Source organism: Colias croceus, chromosome 5, assembly GCF_905220415.1.
Source record: "Colias croceus chromosome 5, ilColCroc2.1".
In the NCBI taxonomy this organism is placed as follows: Eukaryota; Metazoa; Arthropoda; class Insecta; order Lepidoptera; family Pieridae; genus Colias; species Colias croceus.
The window spans coordinates 654,813-670,394 of NC_059541.1; the positions used below are offsets into that span (position 1 = coordinate 654,813).

The window sequence follows — 15,582 nt, forward strand, 5'->3', positions numbered from 1 at the left end:
GGCTACCGGCTGCGGTTACCGCAATGCTGCCTGCGTTCGCTATTCCAACTGCGGCTGCATGCCGTGGCTGCACAATGCACAGAACGCAAAAGTCATAAGAATTCACCAATTAAAATATAAATAAACAAATAGTTGCCATGGCAATAATTGGCATTTGCATACTGCAGTCTGCGGTCGCTGCGGCGCGGCTGCGCGTTGCGTCTGCAGGCAGCAGTGTTGCCGCGCTTGGAATCAATTTCATAGATGTTCATAGAAACAAGTGCTGTCGCTTGCAGTTTGCTGTTGCAGTTTGCGGTCTGCGGCCCGTCTCGGACTTGTACCTTAAACGTGCCAAACGTGTGCCAAAAATCAAATTGTTTTATTGCCATACAGAAGAAAAGGGTCAAAGTCAAAAATGATAAGTTCTGACTTCAGACTTCTGTCATTTTGACGACATGAATGAATTTTGAATGTCTGATGTCAAAAACATCTGTGTTTTAATTGGACGTAGTTAAGCAGAAAGGACTCAATCCACACTTTGGCCAAAATTGAGTTATGTATGCCATCATACTCCTGAGAGTAGAATCTATCATTTAGTAAAATCCCTATTTTTTTAATGTTAATGTAAACTAGTTTTTCTGACTATGCCAACTCAACCCACAGTATGAAGAGCATACAAAACGTATTTGCTGAACTAACTCAGACCACTTGAATTGTTTCTGAGTAATGACCTTTCTGTGAGTATGTTCTTAAAGTCGATAAACCAGAATAATCTCAAACAGTTTGGATCCTTATTAAGAATTAATTTTGATTGGAAATAACATTTTATCAAATACCTGAAACGATTCAAGCAGGTTGGGTCGTTTCTGTGATATAAGTTTACTGATATAATATATATTTTTTTGTTTGCCAGAAACGACTCAAAACACTTAAGATATTTTAGAAAAACAGTTTTTGATCAACTGCGCACTTACCATCGACGGCTCAAGCAGAATGAGTCGTTTGTAAGAAATAAATCTAGGTAACAAAAATTAACATTTAAATTAATTGAAACAACTTAAAATATTTGTGTTATTTTATTGTTTTGGTTTAAGTAATATTTCATCAATTTCTATTTTAGTTGCAAGGTTTCAAATTACTTTTTTTTTTAAATAAGGCAACAGGCTTAAATATTGTAACAAGTTTGAAAACAAATATTGTCTACTAAATATTGCAAAAATTTGGCAACTCTGCCAGTTTCTCGAAATCTGCCTGTGTGGCGTGACGCGTGTGTTATTTTTATTTCGTATATGTATGTGAACAAAAAATGTGAATTAAGATGCGACGAATTGATCGAATTTTGTTGAATGCCTTGGAACATAAGGTTACCGATAAATCTGAGTTACCAGATGGTAAGTATTTCTTTTTCACCAGGTTTATTTCTAACCTCAAATAATTAATTTTGCTTTGTCGTATAAGGCTACATACATTGCTACATAAGATTCCTTGTCACTTTTTTATTATATTCGTTACTTAAACTGGTTCTAACAATCTGATGTAACTAACTTATTACGATGAACAGAGAAGAAGATATGGAAGAGATCTCTGCTGCGAAAACTACGGTGCAGCCGCCTGCAAATATAGGTAGGATAGGTACCTACAACTTTTTTGTTTGCGATGTTCGTGATAATATTATTAAACTTTTGTTAATACTATAATTATTTTGCAATCAATAAAGCATGATTGAGCAAGGCGGGCAGGGCAGGATTCAATGCTTGTGGAATTTTGCTGTACTAAACACTCTTATTTTGTTTTTGCTTTCGTTTTGGTTTTATCACATTATTTTTTTTTCTGATAATATAATAAAATTGCACCTACTAAGCTTATGCGCACTAATAACCCTTGGAGTACTAATAATCCTATTTACTAATTTAATACTTCTACTATGATAATTCTCAATTTGTAGATGGAAATATATCTGGGGCTCCGTCAGAACTTGAAGCTGATTCGTCCAAAGACATAAATTGCCAAGGTAGGTAATTGAAATAAATTGTCCAAGAAATGAATTAGAGGCCTAAATTAATACAGATATCAATGGTCTTTTCTATTTTAATATCTTCAGATGACGAATTTAAAGATGCAAGTAATCCTTTGTGCCCTTCAATGAGTCTGGCGGTAATTAAAGCTAATGAAATTGTGGGATCAGGTGAGTATATCACTTCCCTACATAGAATGTTATTGTAAATTGAAGTAATTTATGGGAAATATTAATTAAATTCTTATGCAACTAGATGTGGAATCTCCAGCTGCGCCTGCATACTCTCCACTGACTCCGCTTCTGACTACGCAAAAAGCCATGTTACGACATGTAAGTCGTAACATGGCTTTTTGCGTAGCCAAAGCAAAGCAGTTACGACATGTAAGTCAGAAATAGTGACTTCTATTTTGTATTCTTCTTTATTCAAACACGCAAGAAAATAAGCTGACTAAGATACCAATGACTGCTATGACTCTAATGATCTATTTTGATTGTTCTTGCCAGGTGTTGAATCTCCAGCTGCCCCAGTATATTCTCCGCTTACTCCTCTTACTACACGGAAAGAAGCTGAAAACAATAATTCACCAATACCGCCAATGTCACAGAGTACATTAGAGCTGTTGGAAACCCTAAACGAAGATTTCTTTACAGTTAGGCATGAGTATGATGAGTTCGCAAAAAGACGCCAAAGTAATGGAATTAGTAAATGTAGTAACCTTAAGGAAGACTGAGACTATAACGACGATACAGACTCTGATTATGTACCTGACAGTGGAGCAGAAACTGATGCATCGCACTCATATGTAAAGCAAAAAAAGGGTATCGCAATCCCCGAGAGTGACAGGTCGGAGAATGAAACTATAACAGAGGGTTTCTTTGAAAATCATGTTGCTATAGTACACGATAATCCAACTAGATCTGACAGAACCACACAAATAATACACAATGAAAACCCACCCATTGTTACAAATGCTGTTCATAACGACATAACGGTTGGTGAAATAATTAAAACGTGTCAAAGTTCTGATCCTCAAGCTTTTCACCCCGAAGCTGAAGCTGCTTATCCCGTTACTGTTGTTGTTGTGTACGTTACAAGAAGTAGGCTCGTGCCTTATTAATTTTATTAAGAATGATCTGAGGGATGGCGTGGAGAATTTAGTTTTATGTAGCGATTGTTGCGGGGGACAAAATAGGAATATCAAAATAGTTCTCTATATTATTTAATTTAATACCTCAAGACTGTCACGAGTTATATAATACCCTTATGGGAAGTAGCTCTATCAACGAAGATGTTGATGGATACGGGCCAACTCTTGATTTTAACTTAGATGATGACAGAAATTGATATACACGCTGATTATTTCGCTATTCTTTCTATATTTTATTCTTATTTATGGCGTTTATACCTGATTCCGTTAGTTTTATGATTGAGGTCAATAAATATGTAACTTCTTGACAAAAACACTTGTTTTTTTTTGTTTTATAACCCATTTTTTAGTCGATGGTTAGTTTTGAGTCCTTTCTGAGAAAGTTAGAAAAAATACCTGTCTTTGTAAACTTAAGTTTAATTGTAAGGACTCAACCCACACTTTACTTAATATCTTAACATATAATCAAAATATATTACTATATTGATGACCAATTAAATAACACATAATATTTTCTTGATAATAACGAGAAAAAAACTGTAAAATGTAACTTAATGTTAGAGAAATTACATCAGAAACTTCAAACGCAATTATCTCCAAAGTCATTTATTGTGGATTGAGTCCTTTCTGCTTAACTACGTCCAATTTTGGAATTTGGTCTAAATGTTTTTTATGTAATGTTTTAGTTTTTCGTGTTATTCTAAAATTTGTTGCAATGTTTCGTAATTCCATTAGATCTGTGATTGTTCCAAAGCCATATGAGGTACCTATTGGTCTAACTTATTGTTTACAAAAATCGTTTATGATTTATGAAAAAAATTAAACGTAGTATGGACTAATATTTTCACAAATTTATCTGCATTAAACTAATTCACTAGAAATGAAAATACATTTACTTATCATTTTGTTTCTCATGCATAACACCTATTTATCAACTACAGATTAGGTTATTTTCAAATTGAAATGTTTTCGTTTGTTAATTATAGAAAAAAATGCGTCAAATATCTCTTAGTTCGTATGATTTTGTATTTTTTCAGCTTCATAGATGTAAGCATACAAACAAGCTTGACGCAATTCGTGAGAAGTTACGAGAGGGGCCTAGCTTGGCTGATTTCATTGCAGAGGACAGACCAAAAACATGGGATGACTATGAAGGAAAACTTAAAAGAGAAAGGGGAGAGTCGGAGAGATTGAGATTACCACCTTGGTTGAAAACATCTATTCCTACAGGTATTGATTTCCTTTTTTTTAACTGCAGCTTTATAAGCTAAGTGAATCATTAATTAAAGAAAACCAAATCTATACTAATGTTATAAAGCTGGAGAGCTTTGGTTGTTTGAACGCGCTAATCACAGGAACTACTGGTCCAATTTGAAAAATTATTTTGGTGTTAGATAGATTCATCAAAGAAGGCTTTAGGCTATATATCATCTTGCTAGGACCAACATGAATGGAGCACTGCAGGTAAAACTGGGGAGCACAGCTAGTTAAAAATAATTGTGAGTAAACAACAAATGAACTTTGATCGTCATTATTATTAAATCTATTAATGATGAAAGCAATTGAATATATAACACAAGTTATAAATGATGTCATAATATACAAATTGAATAGAATGTTTTCTTTTTTATAGATTAACATTATAAATCTACTGATAAAAATGATCATACATATAAAAAAAAAAATGTTTTCTGATGAAACAATGTATGAAACCTTGAATCTATTTATGTTTAGTAAAACTAAAATAAACAATAACATTGTTATTTTTATTATAATGTCTTTATGATTATTAATATGTAGACTTTATTAATTTTTAATATTATGTTAACTGCTGACATAGCATTTTCCTATTACATAATGATAAAAAAATTTATGCAAAAAAGTGTTGTACATTTGATAAATGTACATATAATCATTTTTGTTTCTACTATTACAGGTTCAAAGTTCAGTGCATTAAAGGAGCAATTACGAAGTTTGAAATTAAGTACAGTATGTGAAGAGGCTAGATGTCCGAATATAGGAGAATGTTGGAGCGGAGGCAAGCATGGCACATCTACAGCTACTATTATGGTAAAATGATGCTTATGTAGTTGAATTTAGTGATGATTTTATTTTAACCAATATAACTAGTTAGGTTTGCAAGTCAGCTTGAGAGGCAGCGATCAATTTGCTGAAGCTAAAAAAAAAGTTTTGTTTTTGCCACGCGCGCTACGTTGCCAGCACGAAGTTGTTAGTTTGCACGACGTTCCAGCTCGCGCGACTTTGTAAGCTCGTGCGACGTTGTCAATACGCACGCAACGATGACAGCACGCACGCAATGTTGTTTACTCGCGCGACGTTGCCAGTTTACGCACCGTTGCTAACTCACGCGATTTTGCCTTCACGCGCGCGACGTTGCCAGCTCTTGCAACATGACTCGTGGAAATTTGTTTGTTTATAGAGCATCGTCAGTTTATATCTGTCAATAAGAGAGTGTACAATGTTGTTCAACAATAGTTTCGCAGTAACTTTCACAGCGTTAGACATCATGTTGAATGTTATGGATGACGCGTGCTCTCACTGCATGCAAGTTTTGTTCGACGAAGACGTTGAATCCTTGTTGAATTTGATATTTTTGGTTTTATGGCATTCAAATGCTTTATAAATATAAATTTATAAAGAATAGAAAAAATTCGATCACGAGGCGGGACACGAACCCTCATCCTTTCACGCCAATCCGGGGCGGACGCCTGACCAACTCAGCCACCCGTGAACCCGCCAGAGCAATCGATTTTATTCTATTTTTTCAGTTTTATGTGTCTAAGGAACACACCGCGCGCCATCTATTGATATGATTAACAACCATCTCAACCAACACGAAACATTTTTCAATGAATACAATATTTTAACGATGGAACACGACCTTTTTGATGAATTTGATATTATTTATTTTATGGCATTGAAATGAAAAAAATTATAAAGTTATATTTATTAAGCATTTGAATGCCATAAAATCAAAAATATAAAATTCAAATTCAATATTAATTTTCCCCAGTTAATGGGAGATACATGTACCCGCGGTTGCATGTTCTGTTCCGTGAAGACGTCCCGCGCTCCCCCACCGCTGGACCCCAACGAGCCGTTCAACACAGCACATGCGATAAAGGAGTGGGGGTTGGGGTATATCGTGCTTACTTCTGTGGATCGGGATGGTGAGGAAATAATTGTATTTATATATTCATCTATACTAATATTGTATTTATTTATATGATTTTAAAAGAGCAACTATGGAGTTTCTTGCCGATTCTTCTCCATAGATACTGCTTTCCGAATCGGTGGTAAATGTTAAAAATACTTATGTAATGACGATTTGAAAGTGCTACTAAATAGTAGTCTAATTGAATAAATGATTGTTTGAGTTTGAGTTTGAGTTTGTAAAGCTGAAGAGTTTGTTTGAACGCGCTAATATCAATAACTACTGATCCGATTTGAAAAATTCTCTCGGTGTTAGATAGGCTATACATATATCATCACGCTAAGACCAACAGCCATGCGGGTGAAATCGCGAAGCGCAGCTAGTCCATACTTAATATTATAAATGCGAAAGTAACTCTGTCTGTCTGTCTGTTACTCAATCACGCCTAAACTACTGAACCAATTTTCATGAAATTTGAGAAAGGACATAGGATAGGTTTTATCCCGGAAATCCCAAGGCAACGGGAACTATGCGGGTTTTTCTTTGACTGCGCGGGCGATGCCGCGGGTGGAAAGCTAGTATTTTATAAAAATAGAAGGATGCTATGTTCTGGGAAACCGACTTGGCAAGGAAAATTGATGTTCGTGAGTAGGTGATGGCGCAAATTAATGCCTTATGTATATGAAAAAATGTATGAAATAACGATGCGAACGATATTCTGTAGCAAGATTTAGAATTCTATCTTAGATTAATTTTAAAAACATATTTCATGTTGCATTTAGTTGTAAGTTGTAACTATACTTGAATTTGGTTGTGATGAAATGAAATATCAGAATCTTTAATATTCATTTCAGATTTACCGGACGGCGGATCAGCGCATATTGCGGAAACTGTGAAGGAGATAAAAAGGCAGTAAGTTGCATTCAAATTAAAGTAATTTATCGAATTTTTTTATTTTTTTAAACAATTAGATAACAGAGATCAATTAATGTTAGTACGTGACTTATAAGCTAATGTTAGTAACTCAGTTATATATGTTTGATACACTGAAAGATAAACATTGCTCACTTTTTTCTTTAGTCAAAATGATAAAAAATAAAATAGGTATTCATTATGTGTTATTCTTATATTTTCTAATTAACTTTAGAGGCTACTCAGCAAAGCAAAAAATACACTGTTACAAGCAGAGGCGGCTCGCCCTAAGGAGCGCTGGTGCAGTGAACTCCCATAAATAATTATAATAAAATCATACTCCTTAATTTCATTATTAATATTAATTATTACTATTTAAAATCAATCGTAATCGTAAAAAACTACTGGCAATACCAATGAATATATCCATCATTCCATACACCTGTAGGTATAATACTGTATTATAAAACGCGCGAAGCGGAGCGCTCACGATTGCGCTCCAATGAAAAAATATTTAGTACATTTTCTAATACGAAATCCAATAGGAGTGAAAGAGATAGTTTTGTCAGAGTCCTGCGCGTGAAATAGAAGATTTTCTATGAAAAAATAGCAAAATTCGGAGCGCCGCTCCCGCAAACGTTGCCGGTTCGTTTTTACCGCGCGCCCGTACACAAGACAGCGATTTCGCGCGACGTTGCCTATATAAACAAACACTCTAGTCAACTTGACTGTACGCGCGCGAATGTATATTCGGGAATTTTCTAATTAAAATCATAAGATACGTGTTGACTGTTGAAATAGCCTGTAGTTATCAGTATTACTTGTGAGTGTTAAAATGGTCAATTATAATGTGGCGTTCATTAAAAAGTGTGTTAAAACGTTACAAATTCGGCTTGAATTGAAAGCTAAGGGACCGCCACGGCTTGAACTTGACCTTACGCAAAAATGTACGATAAAAACGAAAACATATACGCGTGTGTATAAATCCGAACAATATGTGAAAACACCGTGGTTGTGTGGTTGTGATGAACATGAAAGCAACAAAATATTTTGTTTTCCGTGTCTTTTATTTGAAGCGGGCGCGTCCGGCGGAGGTGAGAGTGCTTGGAATGAAACGGGCGTTGACGACTTAGCTCATCTTTCAATCAAGATGAAAAAACATTCACAATCTCGGTAGGTACCATTTGTTGAATGAACTGCAATTAGCGTCTATCGAACGACAAGACATTCGTAAAGCATTAGATTCCGCGTACCGAAAGTCAATACGCGAGTTCAATGACCGTGTCGATGAAAACAGACATATTTTACGAAGGTTAATAGATTGTGTCAAGTTATAGATATTATTGCACACCAAAAAGAAAGACGTATGCATTTCCTTTATAAGTAATTTTTTAATTAAATTGTACTGATTTACACCATGTATTTTCAGTGTTTTATTTCAAGTGAACACCCATAAAATTTTGTCACGAGCCGCCTCTGGTTACAAGTGTTCTTATAACGATCGATAAGCGAATAATAGGAGTTTTTAATTAATGTATTTCTGTCAAGATATAATAACAATACTTTGGTAATTTAAATTATTTTGAGTATAGGCACTTAAATCGATGATGACGTGGAATTTTCGTGTTTTTCACCTAACCCTAAGCTAGTTGTAATATTGAGTCCTTCTGTTTAAAAATTGCTTAGGTACACGTTTAAGGACCTAAAATAATATTCATAAATATTTTTGTTCCAGAAACAGCGAGATCCTAGTGGAATGCCTGGTACCAGATTTCCGCGGCAATCGCGATAGTATAGCCCATATTGCAAATAGTGGTTTGGATGTATTCGCGCATAATATTGAAACGGTCGAACGGTTGACGCCTTTTGTCAGGGATAGAAGAGCTGGGTATGGGATTTTATTTATTAAAATTATCGTTTTTAAGTTAATTGCTTATGTTTGCTAATATTTTACAGAAGAGTAATGTATAATTGTAAAGTTGCTTTTGGAAATTAAAAAAAAAAAATACGCTTTTGATTGTAAAGGCGGCCGTACACGGACCGCTTCAAGCAGTTAAGACCGACGGCTTGAAGCCGCGACCGCGCGGTGAACTAGACATTCATTCACTGGCGTACACGGACTGCTCGAGCAGTTGCGACCGCTTCAAGCCGTCAACTGCGCGGTTTGTAGCGACAGCTCGAGCAGTCAACGACCGACAGCTCGAACAGTCAACGACCGACAGCTCGAGCAGTCAACGACCGACAGCTCGAGCAGTCAACGACCGACAGCTCGAGCAGTCAACGACCGACAGCTCGAGCAGTCAACGACCGACAGCTCGAGCAGTCAACGACCGACAGCTCGAGCAGTCAACGACCGACAGCTCGAGCAGTCAACGACCGACAGCTCGAGCAGTCTGTGTACGTCGCTCAGCCGTTAACTGCTCGAGCCGCCCGTGTACGGCCGCTCTAACTTTCGTCGTTATTGGGAACGTTGGTTAAAAAGTATATATAGAATCGATTTATCTAGTTGATATAAATGATAGATTGTACATATTTATTGGATTTATTTTTCGTAGCTCTTGAGTTACGTATTTGCCACCGGTTCGAAAATGAAACCACTGTTAAATAATTAAATATATTTTTTATAAAATCAGTTGAGCAGTTAAAATAGGAGAAATAAATCAAAATACTAAATACGTAAATTTACGTTAATCTAAAAATAGTTATTAAAAAACCATAAACAATATCTCCATTACAGATACCGTCAAACATTGAAAGTTCTAGAAACGGCGAAGGAAATAAATCCAGACTTAATAACGAAATCATCGATAATGCTTGGCCTTGGAGAGTCGGATGAACAAGTGGAACAGACTATGAAAGGTAACATATTGTTTTATAGATTCAACCTTGTGTGAATGAGTTAAAGTTGAATTTGCAAAATACCTTTAGTAGAACTTTTTTGATAATAAATGTTTATTAATTTTGCACGCAAAAACATAATATGATCAGAAAAGCTATACAAAACAAAAATGTATTCTATGATTTCAAAGAATATTTTTGTTTATTGAATAAATTTTTTACACTATTTTTAGCTCAAAAAAGATCACATTAAGTATTCAATTTAGGCAATTATTAAATTTATAAATAATTGTTATGACTGTTCAATAGATCGTATTTATTATTTTTTCACAATATGTAAATAGTATAAAAATCTCTTAAAAAACATTTTTTTCCCTCAGATCTCAGACAAGCCGGCGTAGACTGTCTCACACTCGGTCAATACATGCAACCAACAAAACGCCATTTAAAAGTGCACGAATACGTGACTCCCGCTAAATTCCTTCAATGGGAACAGAAAGGGAGTGAACTGGGATTCCTTTATACAGCAAGTGGGCCGTTGGTTCGATCCTCGTATAGGGCAGGGGAGTTCTTTATTACAAGCCTCTTGAAGGATCGGAAGGTTAAAACTGCTTGACCAGAGAAGTAATATATTATGTGCCATAACTATCGGTTTCTCAACTTTCGGAAATCTTTTGGTTAGCTTATCTATTAGATTGACACAAAATACGGTAAAGTGTATCTCTATCAAAGTTCTGGCTATCCTCTGTTAAACTTATACATTAGTTGTAATGACAAACATTTTATTTATGACTAGCCGCGCCCCGCGGTTTCACCCGCGTGGCTCCTTTCCTGTTGGTGTTATATACCCTATATCCTTCCTCGGTAAATGAGCTATCTAAGACCGAAAGATTTTTCAAATCGGACCAGTAGTTCCTGAGATTAGCGCGTTCAAACTAACAAACAAACAAACTCTTCAGCTTTATAATATGTATAGATAATGTATGAAAGTGTATAATGCTGATGACTTTAACCGGAAAAAGGTGAAACTGATCTAAACGCAATAATTAATACAAAACATTTGTTTAGCAACAAAGTTGAATTATCATCAATAGACACTAAAAAACGCATGTTGAAAAGTTCTTGCTCGAAAAGCGACAACATTTAATCAATGCATTTAGCAACATTGTTGATCAACTGTTGCTCAAAAAATGTTAACCATGAATAAACTCAGAAATCACTTAATAAATGCTCTTTTTGTGAATCTTGCTTAGTAAAAAGTACAAATTGATGTACAGAATAGCTTTTATTTTTATATACATATAGGTAGTTTAGTGTAGTACCTTTTTAATACAATCATTGCACGAAAATCGGCTGGACACATTAAAAGTAAGTATGATCTTGTTGCACTTTTTTGAAGTGATAAATTCATTCTAAATATTTGAATCTATTACAAAAAAAAAAATGTGTGCGTGTACTAGTGTACACACGTAAGAAGTGAAACTTCTTTATGACCTTATTTTTCAAAAAATAATTTACTATATGCAACTTGACACAAATACGTCGAATCACGCATGGTAGGGATAAGAACAAGATGGCGCGTAACGGAAAAATGTCACGCGTAACGAAAAAATGTTACACTACATTTTTTCCAACCCCGATAAAGAAGTTTCACTTCAACGATGAAGATCATTTATACTCGTGCAATAATTGTAACAAAGGGCAAAAAATTAATTGATGATACACTAGAGATAATTGCAACAACATAATAATATGATATTTTTATTGAAAAAACCTATGTATTTTTATAAGACAGATTTGTTTTTTACGGTTACGTAGTACGTACGTACGCATGTACCTACATGTTTTTATTATTTCTATTAACATTGTGAATATTTAAAATCATAATACTCTTATAAGTTTATATTATAATCGAATCTATATAATAATAATATGTTGTAATGAGTTCTTTCGTTGTTAACCAAATATTATTTTATTGGTTGTTATTTTAGTTGTAATACGAGAAACTGTAAATACGATCGAAATAAAAATATTTTGTTAGAAATGTTCTCTTTTATTTTTATACCTTCCTTTATATTAAGTTGATAAGAAAAATTATTTTCAAACGTTGGCTTACAAGCTATATTTTATGACGTATAATACAGGAAATAGGTCAGGGAAACAATGATGAAATGAATATGTTTCATAGCACAAAAAGTTTTTTCAATAGGTTCACTTCACTATTATTTTGTTTAAAATCGCAGTTGCATTAAAGTGAAGATAAAGAAGAGAAGAGTTTTTTTTAAATAAAAACCCTAAGTAAAAACCCTTGTACCTACGGTTAATGCTTATTGCCTAATGAGCATTTGAGTTTGAGTTTATTGTTTAAAAATGTTACATATGAAGATCGTTTAATTTGCAATGCCTTATCTACGACATTATTGATTATGGCAGGAAGCATCACTATCACTACATAGGTACCTAGTATAAAACAAAGTCGCTTTCTCTGTCCCTATGTCCCTTAAAACTACCTACGCAATGGATTTTGATGCGGTTTTTTTTAATAGATAGAGTGATTCAAGAGGAAGGTTTTAGTATATAATTTATTAGGTTTTAGACAAAGCGGGCGAAGCCGCGGGCGGTAAGCTACTTTCATATAATTTATAAATTTGTTAACATTTTACCTATTAGGATTGCTAACATAACTTTTTTGCTCCAATTAAAAAAATCAACTCACTCTCGTTTGCTACCACATACATCTTTAATAAAGATATATGTGTAAATATACGAAAAAACGTGGATAAACGCCACAGCTACATACGTTGTACGCACGACTGCGGACAACGGGAGCGAAAAAATCAACACATCGCACCACGAATACATAAAATGGGGCTAATTTACGTAACTTGTCGTGAATCTTGTAGATTTTGGATGTGGTATTTTCAACTGACTTGATAAGGCCCTCAAGCAAATAAGCATTAAAAATGATTCGCATTGCTTATGGGTAATGTGATTTTGATATTTTTAAAATGGGTCCGATGCCAATCATCAATGATCGACTGATCGTGAAATTATTAGTCCTTGTATATTACTCACAATTTAGTTAGTTTAGATGCCTAAAAATTTATGTTAGTTTAGATGCCTAGATGAGATACCTAAATTTAGGACGTTCATTGTTCTTCGTCTAGACTCCAGAATTTTAGCGATGATATTATAGTATACGAAAATATAATACCTACCTTTTTTCCCCTTTTGGTTTATTTCTCTTGTTTTTTTAGAATTTTTTTAGTCATAATTTTGTTGTTGTCTTTTATTTTATTATGTGATGTCCTTTTTTTTATTTCTATTGTGTACATAATCTACCTTAATTTTCTTTTTTTTTCCAAAACATTGGTTGCTCGGGTTGCTTGGAAGAAATTGCTTGAAGCAATAAAGCCGCCCTTTGCATCAAATGTCCTGTCTGTGTGTGTGAAATTTGTATTTGTTTTGTATGCAATAAAGATTACAAATAAATAAAATAAATAAATAAATAAATACCTTCCTACCTACGTAAGGAAAATTACCCAAACTTACAATAAAAAAGCACATCCAATTTATAAGTAGTGAGTATTCCATGGCAATAACGCACGTACGGTCAGCAGACGGAGCTAGTGCTTCTTAGCACTGTGTAGCCGTGCGTCTCCACGAGTACCTATTGTCTGCCCTCTGCGGGTGTTACATATCAGATTTTGTTACTTATGTACAATATGTAATATATACCTACATATTATTTGTAAATTAATTAAACTTAACATATAGAAAGAATTATAGGACTTTGCTTTAAATTGATGAAATAAATGATTTAACCTGATAAATTTGATGGTATTCTCAGTTTATTCTTAGGGGGCGCTGTTACTCGCGTCCGTAGGTGACAACTCGAAGATTCCCTACACGTGCCCCCTGGGTAGTGCCAAATGAGTAACCTGTATTCTGGTGGGAGACAGTTTGTCCCGGCTAGTCACCACCCACCTGGCAAAGCCTAGCCGCCAAGCGACTTGTCGTGTTCCGGCTTGATGCCAGGTGAAGCCCTCTGGGAGCATTTTGGTCTGAACAGTAGCTATGCGTCGTCTTAACAGTTCCAATGCAGCAGTATTTCTAACGCCGGGTGTCTGGTTTTGGAGAGCAGCGGGATCCGAAGAAACGGTTTACCGCTGGCCGACCGCAGGTTGTAGGGGGCCCAAGTAATGAGTTAGCCACTTGTGAAAGGCTGCCCCACCGCCTGCGCATAATCCCAGACTGGCTCCAACGTGCCGGTTGGCGACCGGAAGAGAGGACCCGTTGGCAAAGTTTGGGGGGTTTCGGGCGTCCCCGCGGTCTCCAGACCAGCCACCCATCAGCGTTGATGCTGTTAGCGTTGCGGTGTTCTTTTCTTGATGCTGAGCCTCGTTCAACTGCTTAATGCTCCCGCCTATTCACGCCTTATTAAATAAATATGAAAAAAGTTCACAAAATAAATAAGTATACACAGCGGCGGCACTTCCTCTCGTTAAAAGTGCACCTTACTAACATACGAGGACTGCACTCAAATCTCCTTCCAGTACACCACCACCTCGAGACTGACAAGCCGCATTTACTTTTTCTGACGGAGACGCAGATCACATGTCCAGCTGACTCATCTTACCTTGGATATCCAGGATACCAATTGGAACATAATTTTCGTCCAAAAGCTGGTGTCTGTGTTTATGTACATGACGACATTTGTGCACAGCGACTCCGTTGCCTTGAAGACCAAAATTTCTCAGTACTGTGGATTATGGTTGAAACTTCATCCGATCAAATAATATACTCTTGTGTCTACCGCTCGCATAGTGGCGATTCGGAAACAACAAATCTCTTCAACTATCTCAGTGACACCGTCGATATAGTGCAGGTTCGATTCCCATCAGCGCAAATTGTACTTCTCGGAGATTTCAATGCCTGTCACAGTGAATGGCTGTTCCCGTTTCGAAAGACTGATCATGCTGGAAGAGAGGTGTTCAATTTCTCAACATCTCACAACCTCTCCCAACTGGTAACTAGCGCAACCCGCATTCCGGATATTGACGGTCATTCAGCAAACTGCCTCGACCTTCTGCTGACCACTGATCCAGACCGATACGTGGTAACAGTAACCGCTCCACTTGGTACCTCGGACCACTGTCTGGTTCAGTCTGTGTCTACATACTCTCCTCCTGATCTTACGGTTAAAGGAACTAGGAGGGTTTGGAGATACAAGTCGGCAGATTGGGAAGAGATGCGGCACTTTTTTGCGTCTTACCCCTGGCATCAGGTATGTTTTGCTTCCAATGATCCGTCGAGCTGCGCCGACAATATCGTTGATGTGATTCGTCAGGCAATGGAATACTTTATACCATTCTCAGATGTTTCCATCAATAGTAAAACCCGACCCTGGTTCAATAGCAAATGCACCACAGCTGAACGAAAAAAGCAGGATGCATACCGTATCTGGGCCGATGCGCGAATCCGAAAAGATCCTAACATCAGCAAATACAAAA

General features: G+C 35.9%; 1 protein-coding gene across 1 annotated transcript; it reads left to right on the forward strand.

Moving 5' to 3' along the window:
• The first annotated feature begins 381 nt into the window (after window positions 1-381).
• Window positions 382-12,113, forward strand: LOC123692124 (lipoyl synthase, mitochondrial). Its single transcript, XM_045636781.1, has 9 exons — window positions 382-478; window positions 3,788-3,907; window positions 4,182-4,374; window positions 5,081-5,214; window positions 6,179-6,335; window positions 7,174-7,231; window positions 8,967-9,119; window positions 9,969-10,090; window positions 10,450-12,113. Exons 2-9 carry the CDS (start codon window positions 3,860-3,862, stop codon window positions 10,683-10,685), a joined length of 1,101 nt encoding a protein of 366 aa, XP_045492737.1. The 5' UTR covers window positions 382-478; window positions 3,788-3,859; the 3' UTR covers window positions 10,686-12,113.
• Window positions 12,114-15,582: the final 3,469 nt, after the last annotated feature.